This window comes from Oncorhynchus tshawytscha, linkage group LG10 (assembly GCF_018296145.1).
Source record: "Oncorhynchus tshawytscha isolate Ot180627B linkage group LG10, Otsh_v2.0, whole genome shotgun sequence".
NCBI classification, from domain to species: Eukaryota; Metazoa; Chordata; class Actinopteri; order Salmoniformes; family Salmonidae; genus Oncorhynchus; species Oncorhynchus tshawytscha.
The window spans coordinates 67168675-67195594 of record NC_056438.1 but is presented as its reverse complement, the minus strand read 5'-3'; the positions used below and the strand labels follow the sequence as shown (position 1 = coordinate 67195594).

General features: G+C 39.6%; 1 protein-coding gene across 1 annotated transcript in view; it reads left to right on the top strand.

The window, feature by feature from the left end:
• Nucleotides 1–26920, top strand: part of LOC112260752 (complement C3) — a 49535-nt gene that overhangs the window by 3020 nt on the left and 19595 nt on the right. Inside the window, exons 2-18 of the mRNA XM_024436074.1 lie at nt 1739–1916; nt 3376–3538; nt 3822–3892; nt 7364–7455; nt 8933–9018; nt 9136–9223; nt 10491–10602; nt 11953–12076; nt 12591–12706; nt 14787–15140; nt 15235–15432; nt 20635–20796; nt 20881–21007; nt 21216–21290; nt 21376–21570; nt 21717–21831; nt 22228–22316. Of these exons, the coding sequence (XP_024291842.1) occupies nt 1739–1916; nt 3376–3538; nt 3822–3892; nt 7364–7455; nt 8933–9018; nt 9136–9223; nt 10491–10602; nt 11953–12076; nt 12591–12706; nt 14787–15140; nt 15235–15432; nt 20635–20796; nt 20881–21007; nt 21216–21290; nt 21376–21570; nt 21717–21831; nt 22228–22316 (2345 nt within the window). The remainder of the gene's footprint in view (nt 1–1738; nt 1917–3375; nt 3539–3821; nt 3893–7363; nt 7456–8932; nt 9019–9135; nt 9224–10490; nt 10603–11952; nt 12077–12590; nt 12707–14786; nt 15141–15234; nt 15433–20634; nt 20797–20880; nt 21008–21215; nt 21291–21375; nt 21571–21716; nt 21832–22227; nt 22317–26920) is intronic.

Below are 26920 nucleotides of genomic sequence, written 5' to 3'. Positions count from 1 at the left end.
ACCTGCCTACCTGGTTAAATAAAGGTGAAATAATGTTATTTAAAAACATGTAAAAAGCCTGACTGGGCAAGCAGATGATTGAAAGGGGATGATTATTTTCTGTTGCTTCTTCCGACACCCGGTTGATGGTGCCGCTAGATACTGAGAGGGGTATTTGGTTCTCAAGCTTATAAGTATTGCGCTGGCACTTGATGTCGATTGGGTGTAAAAACCCAGTTAAAGTCTGCTGAAGGTTAGTAGCGGCAACTGATGTCCAGTTTGTAAGACAGAAAAGCCTCTGATGATACCACCGGGTGTTACTCAGGCTGGGGGCAGCACTCAGGTTGTGGAGGTTGGGTTGGGGACTTATGCTCTGAGCGGATAAAAGTTGAAAGGTCACCAGGTGCACAGAGCTTGTTTCAGGTTACCAGGTGCACAAGGAGGCCTCCATCAAGGCGGGGGCACTTAGAGTCCAAGCAAGGGCAGCCGGACTCGGGGGCTGGGGACAGCACTCAGGCCATGGAGGTTGGAGTGGGGACTTAGACTGTGATCAGAAAAATGCAGGCGGGTCACCAGGAGCACAGAGCCTGTTTCGGTCAATGGGGGCCTGCCTGGAGGTCAGGAAGGCCCCAGGGAGAAGGGCCAAGTTAATAGGTGTGTGAGTGACACTGTCCTTCAGGGGGGCAAAGCAGGCAAATTAATGTAAAATCGTGTGAGATGAAAATGGACAAACTGAAGGGTGTGCAATTTGTAGGCCCACTGAGTGTACATTCTGAACCTTGAAGTCAGTAGGTCACATAACCAAGGAGCTATTGAAATTCTAAAGTTTGAAAAATTAATGTAAAAACGTGTGAGATGGAAATGGACAAACTAAAGGGTGTTCAATATAGAATGGTAATCAGTGGACATTCTGAACCTTGTTTGAGGTCATTAGGTCACATGAGCAAGGAGCTATTGAATTTTTTTACTTTGAAAAATGTATGTAAGATTGTGTGAGTTTAAAATTGACAAACTAAAGGGTGTGCAATGTGTAGGCCCACTGAGTGTACATTCTGAACCTTGTTTGAAGTCAGTAGGTCACATGACCAAGGAGCTATTGAAATTCAAATGTAAAAAAAAAGTTTGTACTTTGTTTACGCTCCCTAACTAATTAAACTAGGAATACAAAATGCTGCTCACATTTCCGCATGTTTATTAGCTTTGCAAAGGGAATTAAGGTCCAAATCGTGAAAATATGACCTGTGCAATTTTTCCAACATCATGACACTTATTACACTTATGTGGCTCAAGTGGTTTGAAAGCGCGAATATCCATCTGGCTTTACCTCGGTGTAGTCTCATTCTTATCCAAGGCTAGATATTGAGCTCATTCTGGGCAAAACATTGTCTGACAACCTTAATGCTAAGGACTCTGTTTAAAAATCCGGTATTTGGTTCTCGGTAAAGGACAGAAGGTTCATGAGGAGAGGCGAGGAGTGTGTTGTGTATCTCTAATCAAGTTGATTTGTGAATTGTCATCGAGATTGGTGTCATATTGGTTTAGATATGATGGTAGGGAGATTTGAGCACTGAGCTTCAACCAATGCCTATATTGCTCACCATAAAGCAATACTGAACTGATCATTGGTTTGCAAAAAAAAAATGAATTGACAACATCTGTAAAAATGTCGCAAATATTTAGCTGTTTAAATATTTTATTTCAAGCCTACCTACATTATAAACTATGAGTACTATTTTGGTAATGTGTCCGTTTGTTGCAGGTACATAATGGTGGCCCCAAACATCCTTCGGGTTGGCAGTGAGGAGAACATATACTTGGAGAGCTCAGTGGGTGGTGAGGTGAACCTTATTGTGATGGACTTTCCTTTGAAAAGATCTAAGCTTTATGAAAAAAAACAGATCCTTGGAGACAACAACCAGGCTCTGCATCAGCTAAAGGTAAGATATTTGATTTGGATGAATTTCACATGCTCACAAAACAGACCTAAGCCAAATGTATACCTTACGCAAGTTAACATTTGTGCTGCTGCACACTTTGCATATTTTTGTGGCGCAAGTATGCAGGGAAAACATTTTGTATGGCTGCGTTCTTACATTATGTACTTACATGATGTATACCTTATTATTTTAAATTCCATGCATTGTTTACAGTATATATATATTTTTTTTAACACTTCCCTTCTCTCAAGGTAAGAATACAATTTAGATTGGGGTAAAAATCTAAAACCATCCCTTTAATTGTCCCTGTAAGGCTTTACAGTAAGGCACCCTTTATAAAGGCTTCATACAAGATTTAAAAGTGGTTAATAGATTGTTCACTATTCTCATTTATAGTTTATAAATCAGTTATAAAGCCTTATTACAGTGATTAGCAAACTCCCCAATGGGTGCTCATTTTGGGGTTTTGCCATAGCACTACACAGCTAATTCAGATAATCAAATCGTGATGAGTTGATTATATGAATCAGCTGTGTAGTGGTAGCCCTTTGGTGTCCCCAAAACCGAGGTTGGAGAAACACTGCCTTATTACATATTGTTAAGGTTATTAACAAATGTGTGCTTGTCATTTTGGTCCTTTTGAAATAGGGAGATAAAAGATAATAAAGGGTATGTTACTGTAATTTAATTATACCAATATGTATTCATTAATATAATTCCCTTAATCTATTTTATGAGAATTTGTAAGATTCTTGTTTGCATAAAATAGACGGAGACCAGTCTTTTCAATAATAGGTAACAGAATTATTCTCGGAGCGCGCTGCCACGTTACCACGAGCAACAGTTTATATACAATAACATGACGTCATTTCATTGCTTCTAGAATGAATCCCCTCCTCCCGACCTAGAATCAAGTGAGGTTAAAAGTTCATTCTAACTCACTAACACACTCACAGGTCACCCAACATAACTGAATTAACTTTTGACCCCTCAACATTATCGATCACCACTTAGCTGACAGTTCTAATTAACAGAAAACCTAGGAATGCACTCACCGTCTTATCTAAAACACCCCAGAGCTAAGTTTCGTCAGTTCAACCATAGGTTAACTACCTTATCTGTTTACTTAATCCACAACCCATTTCTTTCTTCCTAGTTGGAATGCTGTTCATTAACTTTAATTACTCCTTGACCGTGTCACACAATCCCTTCTTATGAACTCATATTGTTAATCAGATATAATAAAACAGAGTATAAGTTTACTTAGTTACAGTTCCATTTAAAATGATTTGTTCAGTAATTTAATCATAATTTTCCTAACAGGGTACCTTATGTGTAGTGCTACTGTTACCATTGTGCATTTGGGAAAAATGTTTTGTTAGCTATTAATAATTATCATGCCTTTGAACAAGCTTCACTAACATCCACTCTCTCTCCCTCGCTCTCTCTCTCTTGGAAGCTTGATCAAAAAGACTTCAAAAGCAATGTTAGAGGCAATCAGTATGTGTACCTGACAGCATCATTCAGAGGCAGACAATTGGAGACAGTTGTTTTGGTGTCCTTCCAGGCAGGTTATGTCTTCCTCCAGACAGATAAACCTATCTATAACCCTGGAGAGGCCGGTAAGTATGCAGCAAACCTATCCCATGCCTCATTCAAAGTGCTCCATCATTTTGCATATACAAAATTTGTTTCTTAGTGTATTCAGTTAACAATGGCAGAATGTCTTAACACATACATCACCATATTATTAAGGTGCAATGCATACAAAAAATCATCATAGGCAGTTATGAAGCCTACAAAGGTAATTCATATCCAGAGAGCTTCACATTAGGTTTAATTTTAGACTTTACTTGAATAATCCTCCCATTTGTGCATAATAAAAATGTGGTTTCCCCTTTTCAGTTAAGTACAGGCTATTTGTCACAAACCTTGAAGCAAAGGCAGCAAAAGGTATTGTTGGTGTTGGTTTAAAGGTAAGATAAAATTATGCAATAGCCTACTTTACAGGTATCACATATTTGGAAAAGCACAGTGAAATATAGATCAACACAGAACAATTTTTGAAAAAAATCAGATGAATGTAGGATTATTTTATGAGAGCGATTTTGTAAGTCACTGTTGTTACTTCTAAAATATGTTGAATCAGTTGTTTGGAATTAGAATAACAATTGATTATCTACCTAGCAACTACTTAGCTCTAATCTGATTGGTCAGATGTTTGTTAATTGTTGCAAGAGAAAAGGAAGTAGGGCAGTTAATTCATGACTGTAACAGGGTATTGACTAGATGGTAGTGCTGAGCGATAAATGCTTTTTCAAGTCAGTATGGTTTAGGTTCAATTCAATAAAAAGATCTTGGTTTTCAGTTTCGGTTTAGATTAGTATTTTTTAAATTAAACGCACTATCATTATGTGCGTTGAAATAAATAATTAATAAAAGTCCCATGATGGTAGGGACTGCCCATTACTGCTAATCACTTATTAACCATCATTTATTCACATTATTCTACTGTACTTTTAATCAAATATTTCACTTGTGTATATTACAACTTTTTTTATGACTTTATTTAATTCCAAGTCATCTTATCTCTGTTGAGCTGCTGCCTATGCTGTCTGAAAAATCACTATTTTAGAAGTTCCTCAAAGTAAATAAGGCATACTTGACTGCTAAATGAATATCAATCACTTAGATCATGTATTTTCAGGTAGAGATACCTCACAAAGCAACTGCTCTCTATCCGTCTTGATTTAAGCGTTCTTCTGTCTCCTCTCTGTGTCTGCCCCACACAGACCGGACAAGAAGAAGCGCAATGGATTTTGGTCTTTGTAGTTAATTACCACATTTTTTGCACTAAACTATGGATACTATTAGCCTGTTGGAAACTACAACTCCCTACTACATCGCTCAGATCGGACTTAATCTGATTTACAGTGAGCTCTAAAAGTATTTGGACAGTGACAAATTTTTGGTTGTTTTGGCTCTGTACTCCAGCACTTTGGATTTGAAATTATACATTGACTATGAAGTTAAAGTGCTGACTGTCAGCTTTAATATGAGGGTATTTTCACTCATATCGGGTGAACCGTTTAGTCCCCCCATTTTAGGGGACCAAAAGTATTGGGACAAATTCACTTATGTCTATTATAGTAGTCAAAAGTTTAGTATGTGGTCCCATATTCATAGCATGCAATGATTACATCAAGCTTGTGACTCTACAAACTTGTTGGATGCATTTGCTGTTTGCTTTGGTTGTTTCAGATTATTTTGTGCCCAACAGAAATGAATGGTAAATAATGTAATGTGTCAGTTTTGAGTAACTTTTATTGTAAATAAGAATAGAATGTTTCTCAACACTTCTACATTAATGTGGATGCTACCATGATTACGGAAAGTCCTGAATGAATCGTGAAAAATTATAAGTGAGAAAGTTACAGACCGACAAATATCATACCCCTCAGTTATGCTAACCTCTCACCATTACAAGCAAAACATTTTTTGGGGGTATGATATTTATGCCGGAGTAGCTTTCTCACTCATCACTATTCAAGAATTATCCGTAATTATGGTAGAATCCACGTTAATGTAGAAGTGTTCAGAAGCATTACATTCTCTGGTGGACATCCCTGCAGTCAGCATGCCAATTGCACAACATTTTAGAGAAATACGCGTTTTGTGCGTATGGAAAATGGTACCAGCACCTTACATGTTGAGTTTGTTCAGTGTTACATGAATATCACAACACAATTGTTCTGATCTCTGAACATTTCTGAGCTCATTGTAACTGTCGGCCTACATATACAGTGGGGAGAACAAGTATTTGATACACTGCCGATTTTGCAGGTTTTCCTACTTACAAAGCATGTAGAGGTCTGTAATCTTTTATCATAGGTACACTTCAACTGTGAGAGACGGAATCTAAAACAAAAATCCAGAAAATCACATTGTATGATTTTTAAGTAATTCATTTGCATTTTATTGCATGACATAAGTATTTGATCACCTACCAACCAGTAAGAATTCCGGCTCTCACAGACCTGTTAGTTTTTCTTTAAGAAGCCCTCCTGTTCTCCACTCATTACCTGTATTAACTGCACCTGTTAGAACTCGTTACCTGTATAAAAGACACCTGTCCACACACTAAATCAAATAGACTCCAACCTCTCCACAATGGCCAAGACCAGAGAGGGTGTAAGGACATCAGGGATAAAATTGTAGACCTGCACAAGGCTGGGATGGGCTACAGGACAATAGGCAAGCAGCTTGGTGAGAAGGCAACAACTGTTGGCGCAATTATTAGAAAATGGAAGAAGTTCAAGATTACGGTCAATCATCCTCGGTCTGGGGCTCCATACAAGATCTCACCTCGTGGGGCATCAATGATCACGAGGAAGGTGAGGGATCAGCCCAGAACTACACGGCAGGACCTGGTCAATGACCTGAAGAGAGCTGGGACCACAGTCTCAAAGAAAACCAGTAGTAACACACTACGCCGTCATGGATTAAAATCCTGCAGCGCATGTCCAGGCCCGTCTGAAGTTTGCCAATGATCATCTGGATGATCCAGAGGAGGAATGGGAGAAGGTCATGTGGTCTGATGAGACAACAATAGAGCTTTTTGGTCTAAACTCCACTCGCCGTGTTTGGAGGAAGAAGAAGGATGAGTACAACCCCAAGAACACCATACCAACCGTGAAGCATGGAGGTGGAAACATCATTCTTTGGGGATGCTTTTCTGCAAAGGGGACAGGACGACTGCACTGTATTGAGGGGAGGATAGATGGGACCATGTATCGCGAGGTCTTGGCCAACAACCTCCTTCCCTCAGTAAGAGCATTGAAGATTGTTCGTGGCTGGGTCTTCCAGCATGACAACGACCCGAAACACACAGCCAGGGCAACTAAGGAGTGGCTCCGTAAGAAGCATCTCAAGGTCCTGGAGTGGCCTAGCCAGTTTCCAGACCTGAACCCAATAGAACATCTTTGGAGGGAGCTGAAAGTCCGTATTGCCCAGCGACAGCCCCGAAACCTGAAGGATCTGGAGAAGGTCTGTATGGAGGAGTGGGCCAAAATCCATGCTGCGGTGTGTGCAAACCTGGTCAAGAACTACAGGAAACATATGATCTCTGTAATTGCAAACAAAGGTTTCTGTATCAAATATTAAGTTCTGCTTTTCTGATGTATCAAATACCATGTCATGCAATAAAATGCTAATTAATTACTTAAAAATCATAGAATGTAATTTTCTGGATTTTTGTTTTAGATAAAAATTACAGACCTCTACATGCTTTGTAAGTAGGAAACACTGCCGATTTTGCAGGTTATCAAATAATACTTGTTCTCCCCTCTGTATATTGTTTACCGGATCAGCTGGTGTAAGAATAATTTCAAGGTGCTCCTTAAAATATTTTTATAATGTTCATTATTTTATTTTCTGCTTTTCAACAGAGTGTTGATGGCACTACAATCTCGCAGACCAAAATGAGTCTGAGTGTCAATGGACTTTTTGCCCAACAATTTTTGCTCCCAGATATCATCAAGTAAGATTAATCACCTTTGTGTGTGTCTGTGTGTGTGCGCAGGGTTATAAAGTACTTAAGTAAATATACTTGAAAGTACTCCTTAAGTAGTTTTTTGGGGTATCTGTACTATACTATATATATTTTTGACAACTTTTACTTTTACTCCACTACATTCCTAAAGAAGATAATGTATGTTTTACTAAAATTTTCCCTGACGCCCAAAATCACTTGTTACTTTTCGAATGCTTAGCAGAACAGGAAAATGGTTAAATTCGCACCTTTTCAAGGGAACACCCCTGGTCATCCCTACTGCCTCTGATCTGGCGGACTCACTAAACACAAATGATTTGTTTGTAAATTATGTCTCAGTGTTGGAGTGTGCCCATAGCAGCTATCCGTAAATATATATATATATATATATATATATATTTTTTTTTACAAATTATGCCATCAGTTGTTGAATCTTATGTTCATACAATGTTAAGTTTGCTGAAATTAAATGTAGTTGACAGTGAGAGGATGTTTCCTTTTTTGCTGAGTTTATTTTGCTGGGTGACTTTCACTTTTACTTGAGTCATTTGCTATTAAGCTAACGTGGAATTTTAAGATGGTCATACCAAAGATCATTTAGCTATTATATTTTCAATTTTAAAACCCCTCAAGTTATAAAAAAAATACATAAAAAATTGATTGTATGCAACATGGAATTTGGCATTACTGATATTAGCCAATAGAAACACATTGAATAACAGTCACCACATGGGAAAACAGATAGTCCCCCCCAAAAAAATCTAAAGGAAGTATGTTCTGAAGTATCTTTCCTATATCACAGAGATATAAGATCAGGAAACAAAAAAATATATATTTTTCAAAATATATTTATCCCCTTATTTTAGTGCCTAAAATATCTCCATTTATACTTCCATTCATTTTTAAACTGGTACCTGGACCTTCAGATTAGGCTTGTGGGCGTCCTAGTGCAAAATGGAGAACCCCATCGTGTTCGTGAGAGTCTCGGCTTTCAATAGAGTGGTCATTGTAGGCAAAAGCGTTTGTACGCTACAGATGTGTTCGTGAGAAAAAACGATTTTCGGGATGTCTTATGTTTTGACAAACACCGCTCTAGCTCTGCCACCTTTCACCCCAGATGTGGAAGGGCAATATTAGCGGATGAGATGGATTGAGACGCAACCCATGCAAAAAAAAACATCTCTCACTTAAACAGACAGATTTTTAGGGGGATTTTTTTGTATTATGTTAATTCAATTTCCCGCCGTGCGCGACCATTGTATGCCAATGGTTAAGGGTATCTTTACTTTTACTGAAGTATGACAATTGGGTAAATTTTCCACCAGTGTGTGTGTGTGTCTGTGCACCCATGAATGTGGCCAAAAAGTGTTCCATTTATTTTGTTACTCCACATTGCAAATGTGAAATTAGAAGTGGAACATTATTTACAATGTGTAAATAATCTCATGTATTCTATTCCCTTCAGGGAGGAAGGAACGTGGACCATCGAGGTGAAATTACAGAGTGAACCTGACAGGGTCTTTAACACCTCATTTGATGTGAAGAAACATGGTAAGACATCCATTCAAACACAACAGTATAGATTATCCATCTAACAGCAGGATTTTTTTATTTCATTTTTTACTGTCCGCTGTCATTGTGTCATTGTATTCTTTGTTGTTGTTATAGTATTGCCAACATTTGAGGTCACATTGAAAACCAGGAAGCAGTATTTACATGTTCTGGACAAAGACTTTCAAGTGGATTTAGAAGCTATGTGAGTTTGAAAAACAATATCCAGCCTGGGGTGCTTGATCTGATGCCCTCTGGGAAATGTATTTTATTTGACATTTAATTTAACAGATAGTGAGTGATGATGATAATGGAAGTTTTCTTGGGTTTGATGCTACAAGCTTGGCACACCTGTATTTGGGGAGTTTCTCCCATCCTTCTCTGCAGATCCTCTCAAGCTCTGTCAGGTTGGATGGGGAGCATTGCTGCACAGCTCTTTTCACATCTCTCCAGAGATGTTCGATGTTCGGGCTCAAGTCTAGGTTCTGGCTGGGCCATTCAAGGACATTTAGAGACTTGTCCCGAAGCCACTCCTGCATTGTCTTGGTTGTGTGCTTAGGGTCATTGTCCTGTTGGAAGGTGTACCTTCGCCCCAGTCTGAGGTCCTGAGTTTTCATCAAGGATCTCTCTGTACTTTGCTCCGTTCATCTTTCTCTCGATCCTGACTAGTCTCCCAGTACCTGCCGCAGAAAAACATCCCCACAGGATGATGCTGCCACCACCATGCTTCACCGTAGGGAGGGTGCCAGCTTTCCTCCAGACGTGACGCTTGGCATTCAGACTAAATAGTTCAATCTTGGTTTCATTAGACCTGAGAATCTGGTTTCTCATGGTCTGGGAGTATATTAAGTGCCTTGGCAAACTCCAAGCTATCGTGCCTTTTACTGAGAAGTGGCTTCAGTCTGCCCACTCAAATTAGCAACATTTTTTTTAAACTGTTTGTCATCTTTGTCATCATGGAGTATTGTGTGTTGATTGTTGAGAAAATGTTTATATTTAATCTATTTTAGAATAAGTCTTTAACGTAACTAAATTTGGAAAAGGTCAAGGGGTCTGAATACTTTACGAATGCACTGTACGTTTTATATTTAAATAATCTGGTCAACGGTCATTTCAATTCTTGATATTTACCCCATTGATTTAAAAAATAATAATAAACTTGCCATGAGCTTAGGGCTAGCCACACGACAAACATAATTTGACAAGGTTCCCGTGAATATATTGTAATGACAGTCCACCACAACATAAGCAAAAGTTTCCTGATTAGCAAGGGGTAGTCTGTGTTTAATTTCATTGTGTATTAGAAACACAGTTTGAGATCATTGGGGAGGGAATTTCACCAATGGTTGAATGGGGAATTGGGTTTCCCGGGGAAATGTTGTCTGAGGTTGCAACAGTAACTAAGGGCGGCGGAGCTTAATTAAGCGAAGATTCAATTTCATTTATAACACTGCTACACACTTGTTTCTCAGGTACTTCTCTGGAACGGAGGTTGTAGGCCATGCATATGTCATGTTTGGATATGTGTGCAAAAATGGCACGAAAATCCAGTTATCCACCTTACTACAAAGGCACAAATTACAAGTAAGTTTTTCTTGAACTGTGCTTTACTGATGATGCCCTTACAGCAAAGTTATTATGATCACTGGAATGTTTCCACAAGGTATGTTATGTATTATTTGGCAGCATATTATTGATCAAGTAATTGTACAATCTCTCATCAATTCAAACTCAAATTCAAAGCAGTGACTTAGGGCAGGATTTACAATGCCATGATAAAGTATTGCCCCCTTTCTGATTTTCTGTGTTGTTGCATATTTTGATACGGAATGTTTTCAGATCTTCAACCAAAACCTAATATTAGGTAAAGGGAACATGAGTTTACATATAACACAAAAAAAGTATACTTATTTTATTTATTTAATTAACAAAGATATGCAACACCCAATTTCTCTGTGTGAAAAAGTAATTGCCCCTTTACACTCAATAACTGGTTGTGCCACTTTTAGCTGCAATGACTCCAACCTAACGCTTCCTGTAGTTGTTGATCAGTCTCTCACATCACTGTGGAGGAAATGCAGAAATGCTTTCATGCAGAAATGCTTTAACTCAGAGACATTTGTGGGTTTTCAAGCATGAACTGCTCGTTGGTAGACATTTGGTGAAAACCAAACACTGCATTCCACAGTAAGAACCTCAAACCAACGGACAAGCATGGTGGTGGTAGTGTCATGGTTTGGGGACGGTTTTCTGCCTCAGGACCTGTACGACTTGCCTTAATAGAAGGAACCATGAATTCTGCTCTGTATCAGAGAATTCTGTGGGAGAATGTCAGGCCATCCGTCTGTGAGCTGAAGCGCAGCTGGGTCATGCAGCAAGACAATGATCCAAAGCACCCAATCAAGTCTACATGAAAATAGCTAGAAAGCAACAAATGTAAAGTTTTCGAATGTCCTAGTCAAAGTCCAGACCTAATCCCAATTTAGATGTTGTGGCAGGATTTGAAACGAGCAGTTCATGCTTGAAAACCTACAAATGTCGCTGAGTTACAGCAGTTCTGCATGCAAGAGTGGGCCAAAATTCCACCACAGCCACATGAGACTGATCAACAACTACAGGAAGCGTTAGGTTGCAGTCATTGCAGGTAAAAGTGGCGCAACCAGTTATTGAGTGTAAGGGGGGCAATTAACTTTTTCACACAGGGGAATTGGGTGTTGCATACCTTTTGTTTATTAAATAAATTAAATAAGTATGTAATTGTCCCTTTATCTAATATTGGGTTTTGGTTGAAGATCTGATAAAATGTAATATAAAAAATATGCAAAAGTAGAGAAAATTAGAAAGGGGGAAAATACTTATTCACGGCACTGTACCCTTAGAATACTGATTTGTCGATATTCTACATTTAACCATCTTTTTGATTTTGTCTCTCAGACAGGGACAACCACAGCCATACTGACAGTTGCTGAAATCATTGCTGCCGCTAAAGACGTTAATAGTATTGATGATATCCTTGAATGTTCTCTCTATGCAAGAGCTACTGTCTTCACTAGCTCAGGTGTGGTAATACCTATTGTGAATGCTATATGGATTCATCCATTCATATCCATCAGACCAAGGTCAAATACTTATGCAAAATACTTCAAAATTCTTGAAAGTATTTGAGGTGTGCTTGAATTAGCTTTGTGTGTGCATTTTTGGAGCTACTCTATTGGTTCCATGGAAAACTAAATCAAGCACAGCTCAAGTATTATATAATCATTGTTGTGTGTTCATAATCCCTTTATTACTGTTGCATGTTCAGTTTAATAGATAAAAAACAACAACATGGAAACACTTATTAAGGCCGCATTGGGTGTCTTTGTTTTTGGACGATACATAATTCAAAGAGCATCTTCAATCCAGCCTGTGATGGGCTGTTCTACTAGTGACTTTTACTAGTGATACCCATCTTTTTTTCTGTAAATATACATAAGAGCATTTGGAATGTGTATTTGACCCTAATATCCACAGATTATATTTGTTACATCCCATATAACACCTTGTTTTCTCCTGGTCCGTCTCTTTCCTAGGCAGTGACATTGTAACAGCAGAACTCACAGGCATCAAAGTGGTTAAATCTCCTTACTCAATTTATTTTACCAAATCCTCCAAATTCTTCAAGCCAGGCCTACCATTTAATCTTCATGTAAGTTGCATACGTCACAAGGGTAAACTTTTGTCTTTAGAAAGAAGCAGAATTATACCCTTACCAAGTCCTTAAATGTATATTGTATGTTAACTCTAAAAAATAAAAAATAGAAACAACACATTTACTTATTATATGTCTAGCAAACACTTTACTTGACACCCAGCGTCATAACACGTTATGACACTGTCATAACCATGTTATAATATGTCATAACAGCCTACATGTGTAATTACCTGTTATAATATGGTCATAACACTGTCATTACATATTTAGACCTGTTGTGACATATGTTGCATTATTATATGGCTGGTTATGACACCTACATAAGAGTGTCAAAACCCACAAAACCTACAACTGTAGTTATTTTGTAGCTGGTTATGACACCTATATAAGAATGTCAAAACTCACAAAACCTACCACACAAGTCAAAACATTCCGTTACACCATAGCCTACGTATCAACAGTATGTTTGTTATATATACTTTTTAGAAATTTACCATGTTAAATTATAATTGTAATTGTGCAAACATTGATGTTAGACATGCACCTACCCCAATGCTCTGCTGCTGATGACTGGGATGAATGCAGGAGCAGATTTCAGGAGCAGGACAACAAACCCTCTTTCTGACTGATGACTGATATAGGTCATGTATGTGATAGGCCTATCTGGATTATATGGTTATGATGGTCATAATGCTTCTTGACATTAACATAAAGTGTATTTTCTTAGTCCAAGTAAAAGTGACACATGATGGTCATAATGCTTCATAACAGGGTCATGAAGTTATTTAAAATACAATGAAAAAAGCGTGACTAATCAATTCATTACAACAAAAACTAAAGATTAAAAAGACAAACTTTCAAACAAAAGGGAACTTATTGTCAGGGGAAAAAACAAATTTGAATAACTATGGGTTTTGAGACTTATGTAAGTGTCATAACCAGCCATAAAATAACGCAATCTATGTCACAACAGGTGTAAATATATGAGTCATGACAGTGTTATTGTAACGCTCAATGAGTGAATAGGTGTGGAGTCAGGCGCAGAGAGCAAAGGATGCGGGAAAAACACGCTTTAATGTCCAGAAATAATCACAGGAACAAAAATAGTATACCAAACCAGGTATAACTACAGAACAAAAGTACCCTATCGTGAAAAATAAAAGGACAGCGAGAAACCCAAATGAAAACACTAACCACTCTAACACATACAGATGAACAAGCCCGCACAAACAGAAGCGGGCTGAACGAACTTAAATAACCCCACCCTAACAACCAAACAAGGAACAGGTGAAACCAATTAGACAAAACCAAACGAACACAGAACAAAGGATCGGTGGCAGCTAGTAGACCGGCGACCACGACCGCCGAGCGCCACCCGAACAAGAAGGGGGAGTCACCTTCGGTAATATTCGTGACAGTTATGACCATATTATGACATGGTTATGATCGTGTCACAACTTACACTGGGTGTCAAGTAGTGTGTTACCTATGTTTATTTCTCTTTCAAATATCAAGGAATATATTACTTCCGCAAAAAAATTGTGTTTTCATGCACTTTAATGTTGCTAAAACTTCACTCTGAAAAAGTTAACTTGGAGCATAGTTTTTCTATATTTAAACACATACTGTATACTTTCAGTATATTATTGAAGTATTCCAAATTATTCTACAAATTAGACAGTGTGTGGAATTCTGAAAAACATGCATTTTCAAGATAATCGCTAAATAAGAGAAAGGACACTTATTTGTTATGTATTCTGTGTATGCATAAATAATATTATTCAAAATATTAAAAAGAATACATAAGAACAAAAAATACACTAAAAGTAATCTATCTTAAGACATGAAGTACATATAAACCAAAAAAGTTCAAAAACCCTTATTTAAATAACATTTCATGGACTTTTTATTTAAGCAAAATGATACATTAAAGTACAGTATACATTTTTTTTTATTAACTTCATTTACATAAGGGTAACTCAAACACATTAACACAAACGGTCATGCAACCTTTCTCACACTCATGCCCTCTCAACCCCTGTTAAACACACCCTCTCTCTTTCTCTCTCTCCAGGTGTACCTGACTGACACTTCTGGCTCTCCTGTAAAGGGCATTGAAATAGAGCGTGAGGGACAGAAATACCTCACAGACAGCCACGGAATAGCTGTCATCACCATTAACACTGTTCGCACAGACAAAACAAAAAATGTCCAAGTGACAACCGCTGTCTCTGGTTTACGTGATTCTAGTCACCAGGCACGAAAAGATATCACACTTTTAGCATACGAGACAAAGACAGTCAAAGAGTACATCCACCTTTCTGTGGACAAATCTGTTGTGAAGAAGGATGAGTCCCTCTACGTTGCCGTCAACTTCCTTGGAGAAAATGGGGCCCAGGTTTTTCAACATGATTTCATTTCATACGTGGTAAAACAACTGTAAATTAACTATGTTTTTCTTTATCGTTTTGCAATTCTATATTTTTTATTTTTATTACAGTCTGGTTTAAATGTTATATTAGGTGGTCAGCAAAGGGCGGATCATTGAAATGGGGAAGTGGAATTCAAAGGACAAAGCTCTCCTCAAAGAAACCTTGAAAGTAACTCCAGACATGCTCCCTTCCTTCCGCCTGGTGGCTTTCTACATTGTGCCATTGCAAGGTTATGACGTGGTGGCTGACTCACTGTGGGTGGACGTGGAGGACCAGTGCATGGGACAGGTAAACTCTAAACTATAACTTTTTTAACAATATACAGTGAGCTCCAAAAGTATTGGGACAGTGATGTATTTTTGTTGTTTTGGAATTGAAATGATACAATGACTGAGGTTAAACTGTCAGCTTTAATTTGAGGGTATTTCCATCCATTTCAGATTAACTGTTTAGAAATTACAGACCTTTTGGTACATAGTCCCCTCCATTTTAGTTGGAAGTTTACGTACACTTAGGAGTCATTAAAACTCGTTTTTCAACCACGCCACAAATTTATTGTTAGCAAACTATAGTTTTGGCAAGTCGATTAGGACATCTACTTTGTGCATGACACTAGTAATTATTCCAACAATTGTTTACAGACAGATTATTTAATTTAAAATTCACTGTATCGCAATTCCAGTGGGTCAGAAGTTTACAAATACTAAGTTGACTGTGCCTTTAAACAGTTTGGACAATTCCAGAAAATGATGTCATGGCTTTAGAAGCTTCTGATAGGCTAATTGACATCATTTTAGTAAATTGGGGGTGTACCTGTGGATGTATTTCAAACGTCCGACTTCAACTGTATATTTATATATGTGTATATATATACATGTGTATTAAAGTAGTAAAAAGTTAAGTATTTGGTCCCAAATTCATAGCAAGCAATGACTACATCAAGACTGACTCTACAAATGTGTTGGATGCATTTCCTGTATGTTTTGGTTGTGTTTCAGATTATTTTGTGCCCTATAGAAATTCATGGTAGATAATGAATTGTTTCATTTTGGAGTCACTTTTATTGTAAATAAGAATAGAATAGGTTTCTAAACATTAATCTACATTAATCAGTCTACATTAATGTGGATGCTACCATGATTACGGATAATCCTGTAGGAATCATGAATAATGAGGAGTGAGAAAGAGGAATAAATATCGTACCCCCTGTTGTGTCTTTGGCTATGCCGGATTAAGTGATATGACATGCTATTCTATAAAATAATTTATCTGTAATTAATATCACCTGATTGAGCTAATCATGTAAATATAATTAACTAGAGTCGGGCACCACAAAATAATAAACTCTTAAAGAATTAGTAATATTTTACATCAATAGCAGTCAACATTAATCTTTATCTTACTTCAGTCTCATAATCTGAAAGTTGTAAATTCTTTTATCTGCAAGAACCCTGGCTAACAATTTGAATCAGCAATACAAAATTGGGTTTAATTATTTATTTACTAAATACCTAACTAATCACACAGAATTCACATACACACAATTATTCATAACTTGATTACAAATGACGTCATAAAGGAAAACGGCCCTGGCGGGCGGAACAGATATGACAGCTGGTTACACAAAGGAAAAGGGGCTGGGTTGAGTGAAAGAGCGGGAAAACAGGAACAAAGGCGAAGCTGTGCTATCGTAAATACAGTATCTTATGCATTCTAAATTACCGCCCATTTGGAAAAGGAAAATGCAATAAATATTTACTCTGAGCTGTGCTTCAGTAGGTTGGTGGTAGATGGAAGACCGTGTTGCCAAACCAAGTCCTCTGTCCTTTGAAGAATGTCTCTGGTTGTCAATTGAATACGTTGTAGTAACGTTGTGTGTGATAGACGGGATACTCTGTCTGTTCCTTCCTAACCTGCGTTTGCAGCTGTGGTCGCTAACTCAACAGCTAGGAGGTATCACTTCTGTAGTGAATAAGACTTCAAAAGTTCATACCATTCGCAACCAAAGCTCATGCTGATGTTGGCTTCGTTCTGTAGTTATTATCTGAACCATTCTGACATAGGACCGTAGCCCTCATATCCTCGGAACAGGAAGTTATGTTGTCGTCAAGGGCTTATATAGGAAGGGAGAGGAGGGTTTGTTTGAAAAGTTTTATAGCCCTTGTCCCTTCACAGGGGAGGGCCACTGATTGAGCAGCCCTATCTTATGAAAACCCAAATGTCACATTTTAGAAGCTAAAATCACATTTCATCCCATCACAAATAATTTCATATTCAAACATTTAAATTGAACAACAATTCCATGTGAATCCGATAACTCTGATGTGTAGACTTTCCACTGTAGAGTTTGTCATCTTATCATTGGTGAGAATGACTCAGATGACAACCGAACTGACATCATATTCATTAAGTACCACCGCATATGTTCAATTGTTCGGATTACCAGAATATACAGTGGGGCAAAAAAGTATTTAGTCAGCCACCAATTGTGCAAGTTCTCCCACTTAAAAAGATGAGAGAGGCCTGTCATTTTCATCATAGGTACACTTCAACTATGACAGACAAAATGAGAAGAAAAAAAATCCAGAAAATCACATTGTAGGATTTTTTATGAATTTATTTGCAAATTATGGTGGAAAATAAGTATTTGGTCAATAAACTTTTGTTATCTCAATACTTTGTTATATACCCTTTGTTGGCAATGACAGAGGTCAAACGTTTTCTGTAAATCAAATCAAATCAAAACAAATCAAATTTATTTATATAGCCCTTCGTACATCAGCTGATATCTCAAAGTGCTGTACAGAAACCCAGCCTAAAACCCCAAACAGCAAGCAATGCAGGTGTAGAAGCACGGTGGCTAGGAAAAACTCCCTAGAAAGGCCAAAACCTAGGAAGAAACCTAGAGAGGAACCAGGCTATGTGGGGTGGCCAGTCCTCTTCTGGCTGTGCCGGGTGGAGATTATGACAGAACATGGCCAAGATGTTCAAATGTTCATAAATGACCAGCATGGTCGTATAATAATAAGGCAGAACAGTTGAAACTGGAGCAGCAGCACGGTCAGATGGACTGGGGACAGCAAGGAGTCATCATGTCAGGTAGTCCTGGGGCATGGTCCTAGGGCTCAGGTCCTCCGAGAGAGAGAAAGAAAGAGAGAAGGAGAGAATTAGAGAATTCACACAGGACACTGAATAGGACAGGAGAAGTACTCCAGATATAACAAACTGACCCTAGCCCCCCGACACATAAACTACTGCAGCATAAATACTGGAGGCTGAGACAGGAGGGGTCAGGAGACACTGTGGCCCCATTCGAGGACACCCCCGGACAGGGCCAAACAGGAAGGATATAACCCCACCCACTTTGCCAAAGCACAGCCCCCACACCACTAGAGGCATATCTTCAACCACCAACTTACCATCCTGAGACAAGGCTGAGTATAGCCCCCAAAAGATCTCTGCCATGGCACAACCCAAGGGGGGGCGCCAACCCAGACAGGATGACCACATCAGTGAATCAACCCACTCAGGTGATGCACCCCTTCCAGGGACGGCATGAGAGAGCCCCAGTAAGCCAGTGTAAGTCTTCACAAGGTTTTCACACACTGTTGCTGGTATTTTGGCCCATTCCTCCATGCAGATCTCCTCTAGAGCAATGATGTTTTGGGGCTGTTGCTGGGCAACACGGACTTTCAACTCCCTCCAAAGATTTTCTATGGGGTTGAGATCTGGAGACTGGCTAGGCCACTCCAGGACCTTGAAATGCTTCTTACGAAGCCACTCCATTGCCCGGGCGGTGTGTTTGGGGTCATTGTCATGCTGAAAGACCCAGCCACGTTCATCTTCAATGCCCTTGCTGATAGGAGGTTTTCACTCAAAATCTCACGATACATGGCCCCATTCATTCTTTCCTTTACATGGATCAGTCGTCCTGGTCCCTTTGCAGAAAAACAGCCCCAAAGCATGATGATTCCACCCCCATGCTTGACAGTAGGTATGGTATTTTGTCCTCCAAACACGACTAGTTGAGTTTTTACCAAAAAGTTATATATTGGTTTCATCTGACCATATGACATTCTCCCAATCTTCTTCTGGATCATCCAAATGCTCTCTAGCACACTTCAGACGGGCCTGGACATGTACTGGCTTAAGCAGGGGGACACGTCTGGCACTGCAGAATTTGAGTCCCTGGCTGCGTAGTGTGTTACTGATAGTAGGCTTTGTTACTTTGGCCCCAGCTCTCTGCAGGTCATTTACTAGGTCCCCCCGTGTGGTTCTGGGATTTTTGCTCACCGTTCTTGTGATCATTTTGACCCCACGGAGTGAGATCTTGCGTGGAGCCCCAGATCGAGGGAGATTATCAGTGGTCTTGTATGTCTTCCATTTCCTAATAATTAATTCAAACCAAGCTGCTTACCTATTGCAGATTCAGTCTTCCCAGCTTGGTGCAGGTCTACAATTTTGTTTCTGGTGTCCTTTGACAGCTCTTTGGTCTTGGCCATAGTGGAGTGTCTTTTATACTGATAAGTTCAAACAGGTGCCATTAATACAGGTAACGAGTGGAGGACAGAGGAGCCTCTTAAAGAAGAAGTTACAGGTCTGTGAGACCCAGAAATCTTGCTTGTTTGTAGGTGACCAAATACTTATTTTCCACCATCATTTGCAAATAAATTCATTAAAATTCCTACAATTTTATTTTCTGGATTTTTAAAAATCATTTTGTCATAGTTGAAGTGTACCTATGATGAAAATTACAGGCTTCTCTCATCTTTTTAAGTGGGAGAACTTGCACAATTGGTGGCTGACTAAATACTTTTTAGCCCCACTGTAGTTCATTTCCCCCCACATTCTGACGTTCCCAGAATCTCTATGTTAAACAAGGGTTTTGCAAATGTAACCTTAGTAGGGTAGAGAGAGGGAAAAGGGGGGAGAGGTATTTATGACTGTCATAAACCAACCCCCCAGGCCAACATCATGACACCCTCAAAAAGCTAACCTCACCTGTTATTGTAATGGTGAGAGGTTAGCATGTCTTTGGGGTAGGATATTTGTGCGTCTAGCTTTCTCACTCATCATTATTCACGAAACATTCAGGACTATCCATAATCATTGTAGCATTCACATTAATGTAGAAGTGATTTGAAATATTTATATTATATTCTTATTTACATTATAAGTGACTCCAAAATGACACAATACATTGTTTTCCATTCATTTCTATGGGGGGACTATGTACAAAAAGTGCTGTAATTTCCAAATAGTTTACCCGAAATTTATAAAAAATACCCTCAATTTATAGCCGACAATCTGCACTTTAACCTCATAGCCATTAACCATTTCACATCCAAAGTGCTGGAGTACAGAGCCAAAACAACAACAAAATTGTCACTGTCCCAATACTTTTGGAGTGTACTGTACATTCAATATGTCACATCTAATTTTTTTGTTCTCATTAATGTTCTTTGCATCTGTCCATGTTCTGATTTTTAGCTAAAACTATCCATAAAGAAATCTAATAAACGTCCAGACTTCAGCCCAAGAGAAGAGTTCTCTCTGAACGTGGAGGGAGACCCAGGTGCCAAGGTTGGGCTGGTGGTGGTTGACAAGGCTGCTTACATGCTGAGTAAAAAGGGCAATCTCACGCAGGCCAAGGTGACTCACTGAAATCTTGTTACATTTTTATATTCTGCTGCTTGAACCATTTTGACACGCCCCTTCTATCTCACTTTATTTCAGATCTGGGATGAAGTAGAGAGGAGTGACAAAGGGTGCACAAGGGGAGGGGGGCGAAACAACATGGCAATTTTCTCAGATGCTGGCCTCCTGTTTGTATCCAATCGAGAAAAAACAGCACCTAGACAACGTAGGAGCAATCTGCATAATATTATTTTATATACTATTACTACATTCCAGATAAGCATACGCTTGTTGAGATGCACTGATCACTGCAGCATTTGAATTACTAAGCTACTGGACAAATACTGTAGTTGATGTTCTCTTGGTTTCTTCAATTATGTTAGTTAAGATTAGACCCTTTTATCAGCTTCAGTTGCTTTTCAATCATCTCTTAGGATTCAGTTGTGACACAGAGGTACCTAAAAGGAGGCGACGGGCAGAGTCTTTACAGGAAGCCAAATATGAGCTAGGTGAGTAAGGGCTGATGTAACAGATCATAAATAGAATGAGGGTGAATTAACCGATATAGCTGCGTTATGTTATCTACTTCCCAAGCGAGACAGTATGAAGAGAATGCGAAGAGGTGCTGTCATGATGGCATGATGGACTTTCCCTTGGACTACTCATGTGAGAAGCGCTCGCACTACATCACAGAAGGGCCGAAGTGTGTGGAGGCCTTTCTACGCTGCTGTCAAGGAATCCAGAAAGATAAGATACGCTTCACCACCCCAGAACTGATCCTCGCTCGCAGTAAAAGCATTTTTTCTCTCTTTTTTTCAGTCTGTCTTTGTCTGACATACATTTCATAGGCAAATCGATAGATTGTGTAAATATAAATGTCTATCGAGTTCTCTCACTCTCTTTCTCTTCTTCAATCTTGTTGAATTTTTCTGAAGGAAATGAAGATTTCTTTGATGACGATGATGAGGAGGACATTATTATCCGCTCTAAATTTGATGTCAGCTGGATGTGGACCACCATACTGCTGAGTGATAAAGAAACGCATGCTGGGTAAAGACAACATTTAACAGACAGTAACACATGATTGTTCCTCATGTGTTACTGATTATGTAAAATTGATGGATTTAATCAGGTATGGGTTTCAGAATTTGGGAACCAGATAGGTATCTCACATACTCAAGATCTGACCAACCAAAGATAAGATATTCAAAGGGCTTTCAAATGTAAGCGAAGCCCCAGTTCAATGCAATTGCAAGCAAATGTTCTGTTTTCTATTAGACTACAGCATGATGCATTGTATTCTAATGATGTGGAGGAAGTAGTAGTTTAGATACTTTTGATAATATAATAATAATTTCCCACTGGTTCTGCTAAAGCAATCCCTCACATGTTAAATGCATCCAGCAGATAGAAATGTATATCATTCTCTCTCGCTCCCTTATTCAGTATTGTCACACATGAAAAGACTAACATGGTTCTTCAAGACTCCATCACACAGTGGATGGTCCTCGGTATCAGTACCTCTGAAACCAAAGGTGTGTGGCTCCAAGTACCATCTCAATTTCTAGCATGATAGTACGGTAAACATTTCAGATGGAGACAATGTTTTTTCAATGGGAGTCATCCATTATTGATGAATGACAACCGAGATGATGTCCAAAAAAAATCCACAATATATCTGCCTTTAAAGGGTCAATCTGGTTATGCTACATCCATTTTTGTACTTGGTAAAAAACATATGTATGAAAATACACTAGATTTTTACATGCATTTTTACTTATCTTATTTATCTTTCATTAGCCTAAAAATCAATGGTATGCCTATTTCTAACAATAAAGTAAATTATCATCTCTCAAGGTTTTGATTTAAAATTGTTATTTAGTCACAGCATAAAATAAATGAAATATGAACCACCATGACTACACAAACGTGGACTATATAATACAATTAAATAAACAAGTTATTAAGAACCCAGCAATTATTATTTTCAATTATTACTATTCTCCATGAGAATTAGAGTGAAAAGTGGTTGATCAATCCCCTTAGCCCTCATAGGTAAACATGCCTGTTACATGTTAAGTACACTCAGCGACTTTAAAACATCCAAGTAATAAAATAAACCATCATATCATAAGAGACTATCATATCCATCACATTACCATCCTGCAACCTCTAATCATGGTCACAATGATGTAAAAACAAATAAAAGATGTCAATACCATTGACCCTCTATTCACATATTAACCTTCAAGAGCTAACTTTCTGCTGATTCATTATCTCAATCAGTCTTGACACTGGTTTAAATAGTCTTCCTGCCCTTGACCTAATATGACCCAGAGTACCTTCAACTGCATAAGGAGTAACAGTGTTATGTATTGTTGCAATAGTGGGTCTGTCAACACAGTCAGTGCGTAACTGATCAGATAAGGAATGGTCTGAGTTTGGTAGGTCAGTACGGATATTGTAAGCAGACTGTTCAATTAGCTCACTCAGGACACTGTTACGGTCATGGTCAGATTCTTGAAGACTCTCTGATCGAGGCAGACCTTCCAGCTGCAGTATATCTTCCACAGAATGCAAAGGTGGAATATCCTAAGCATCCAAGGATTGCACATCACCCTCCAGGCTTGTGTCACCTGTTCCTTCAGAAGGCAACTCCGACACCCACACTTTTATTCTGTACTCAGCACCATCATCCACTGCAGTGTCCATGGCAGCTGAGACCACAAGGCCGTCATTCATGTCCTCAGACTCTGTTAATCCAGACATGTCTGTTCCATCATCAACGGCAGCATGGGGAAGAGGAAGAAAGTTGACTGGCATTATCAGGTTGCGATGTACCGTCTTCTCCTGTCCAGTGGAGCTGTTCTGAATCTTAAAAGTGTGCCTATCAGCATTCAATCCAGTGACAAGGTAGACAGTATCCTCCCAACGGTCAGCGAGGTTCCGCTTTCCGCGCTCCCCCTTGTTAGCCAGCAACACTCGATCACAAATCTCCACTGGAGCTCCTCTGACTCTTCTGTCATAGAGGTCAGCATGCCTCTTCAACTGCTTCTTCAACTGCTTCAACTGTTTCGCTTCAACTGCTTAGCCTCTTCAACTGCTTCGCCTGTGCTGTATTCATGGCTTCTTTCAGATCTCTCCTCAAGGACTGAACAAACTGGTCATAGTCGACAACTTCTGGGTTCTCTATGACAGAGCCAAAGACTATGTCAACAGGCAGTCTTGGCTTCCTCCCAAACATTAGCAGGAAAGGTGCAAAGCCTGTGGTCTCATGGATTGTACAATTGTACGCAAACGTGAGGGACTTCAGCGCCTGAGTCCATCTGTGCTTTGCTTTCGTCGGCAGGGCCCGGATCATGTTTCCCAACGTCCTATTCATCCTTTCACAGGACCCATTCCCCATCAGATTGTACGGCATGGTGTGAGACTTCTGAACACCTGCAACACTCAACAGTTCGTCTATTAAAGCACTCTCAAAGTTGGGTCCCTGATCTGAGTGTATACGGCAATGCATCCCGTAGACACAGAAATAGTTGTTCCTCAATTGATGAGCTACAGACTTAGCAGACTGGTTCGGACACAAGAAGGCATGAGCCAATTTGGTAAAGTGATCAGTAACAACGAGCACATCCAGGGACTTGTTTGAAGAATCTTCTGCAGACCAGAAGTCTATGCACACTAGTTCAAGAGGCTCAGTTGTTATTATGCTCTCAAGAGGAGATCTTGCTTCCGGATCAGGAGTCTCGATCACGACGCATCTCCTGCAACACTTCACATATGCTTTAACCTCCCTATCCAGGCCATGCCAGAAGAACCTCTGTCTTGTCAGGTAGACTGTTCTCTGTTGGCCCTGGTGGCCAGCTTCATCATGGACACCCTTCAACAGCGTTCATGGAGGCTGGAACCACATACAGTTACTTTCTCCTCTTTGTAACCACATTCTTCGAAACACGATACAGTACACCCATCTTCATGGTCAACTTGTCCCAATTTCTGAGAAGACACACGACCTCAACACCCTCATGGGCACGCCATCTCCGGGATGGTCGTCTCCCCCTTTTCACAAAGAAGATCACTCTGCTGATCACGTTGTCATCATACTGCTTACTCATCAGTAGGTTGTGTGGCATTCCACATTTTGTTAGGTTACAGCCTTATTGTATTTATAGACATTTTCCCCCTCAATTTGATTGGGTTTGATTGGGTTCAAGTCCGGGCTCTGGCTGGGCCACTCAAGGACATTCAGAGACTTGACCCGAAGCCACTCCTGCGTTGTCTTGGCTCTGTGCTCAGGGTCATTGTCCTGTTCGAAGGTGTTACGAATCCCTTTTGGCCCGACAGTCTAGGGGGGGATGGTAATGAGACCCGTAACATAACTCATGCAATTTATAATAGTGACAAAGTAAAAGTGTGAACGAACAAACCACGACAACTGAAATCTACCGTCAAACTCAGGGTTTATTAATAAACACACGGTAATGGGGGGAGCAGGAAAAGGGGCTGAACTGGACCCAAGGAAAGAAACAATAAGTATTCAAAAACACCCCTAAGCTAGACTAGCCTAATTTAACAGCTAACTAACTAACCAAAAATACAGTGGGTGGTCCGCCCAGTTCTAACTAGTGTATTTAACAAAGTTTACCTACGGGTAGTGTATGCCCATGGGCGACTTGTCTTGGTTCCCCCCTTTTCCCACCAGCAAACAAACAAACACCATAACCAAAAACAATACTCACAGGTGATGACAAAGTGCTATGGAGGTGCTCAAACAAAAGATTGCTCAATACATAAAGAGAGTGAAACAGAGAGATCTACAGACATTGCATTTACAGAGAGATTGAGCTCCACAGCAAACAATTGACAGGGTTTTTAAACAAAGGGAAAGGAACGGTGATATGGTAGGAAACAGGAGGAGGTGTGTCTTCTGATTGATGCTTGATTGGTGACTGATTGGGGAGTGATGATTTTCACCTGTGAGGGGAGAAGGAGAGAAAAGAACACAGGATACATACACACACACACACAGGATACCTGTATCCGTAACAGCTGGTGAACCTTCGCCCCAGTCTGAGGTCCTGAGCACTATGGAGCAGGTTTTCATCAAGGATCCCTCTGTACTTTGCTCCGTTCATCTTTCCCTCGACCCTGACTAGTCTCCCAGTCCCTGCCACTGAAAAACATCCCCACAGCATGATGCCGCCACTACCATGCTTCATTGTACGGATGGTGCCAGGATTCTTGCAGACGTGACGCTTGGCATTCAGGCCAAAGAGTTCAATCTTGTTTTCATCAGACCAGAGAATCTTGTTTCTCATGGTCTGAGAGTCTTTAGGTGTCTTTTGGCAAACTCCAAGCAGGCTGTCATGTGGCGTTTACTGAGGAGTGGCTTCCGTCTGGTCACTCTACCATAAAGGCCTGATTTGTTGGAGTCCTGCAGAGATGGTTGTCCTTCTGGAAGGTTCTCCCATCTCCACAGAGGAACTCGAGAGCTCTGTCAGAGTGACCATCAGGTTCTTCGTCACCTAACTGACCAAGACCCTTCTCCCCCGATTGATCAGTTTGTCCAGGCGGCTAGCTCTAGGAAGAGTCTTGGTGGTTCCAAACTTCTTCCATTTAAGAATGATGAAGGCCACTGTGTTCTTGGGGACCTTGAATTCTCAGAAATGTTTTGGTATCCTTCCCCAGATTTGTGCCTCGACACAATCCTGTCTCGGAGCTCATTGGACCATTCCTTCGACCTCATGGCTTGGTTTTGCTCTGACTTGCAGTGTCAACTGTGGGACCTTATATAGACAGGTGTGTGCCTTTCCAAATCATGTACATTCAATTGAATTTACCACAGGTGGACTCCAATCAAGTTGTAGAAACATCTAAATGAGGTATTCCTTTTTTTTGTTTTTAATACATTTGCCAGAAAAAAACTGTTTTTGCTTGGTCATTATGGGGTGTAGATTGATGAGGATTTATTTTTAATTAATCCATTTTAGAATAAGGCTGTAACGTAACAAAATGTGGAAAAAGTTAAGTGGTCTGAATACTTTCCAAATGCACTGTATATTTCCTTATTGAAGCAATACAATTAGAACAATACTGAATGCAAACATGTTCAACATATTTAGCAAATATGGGTCAGGCT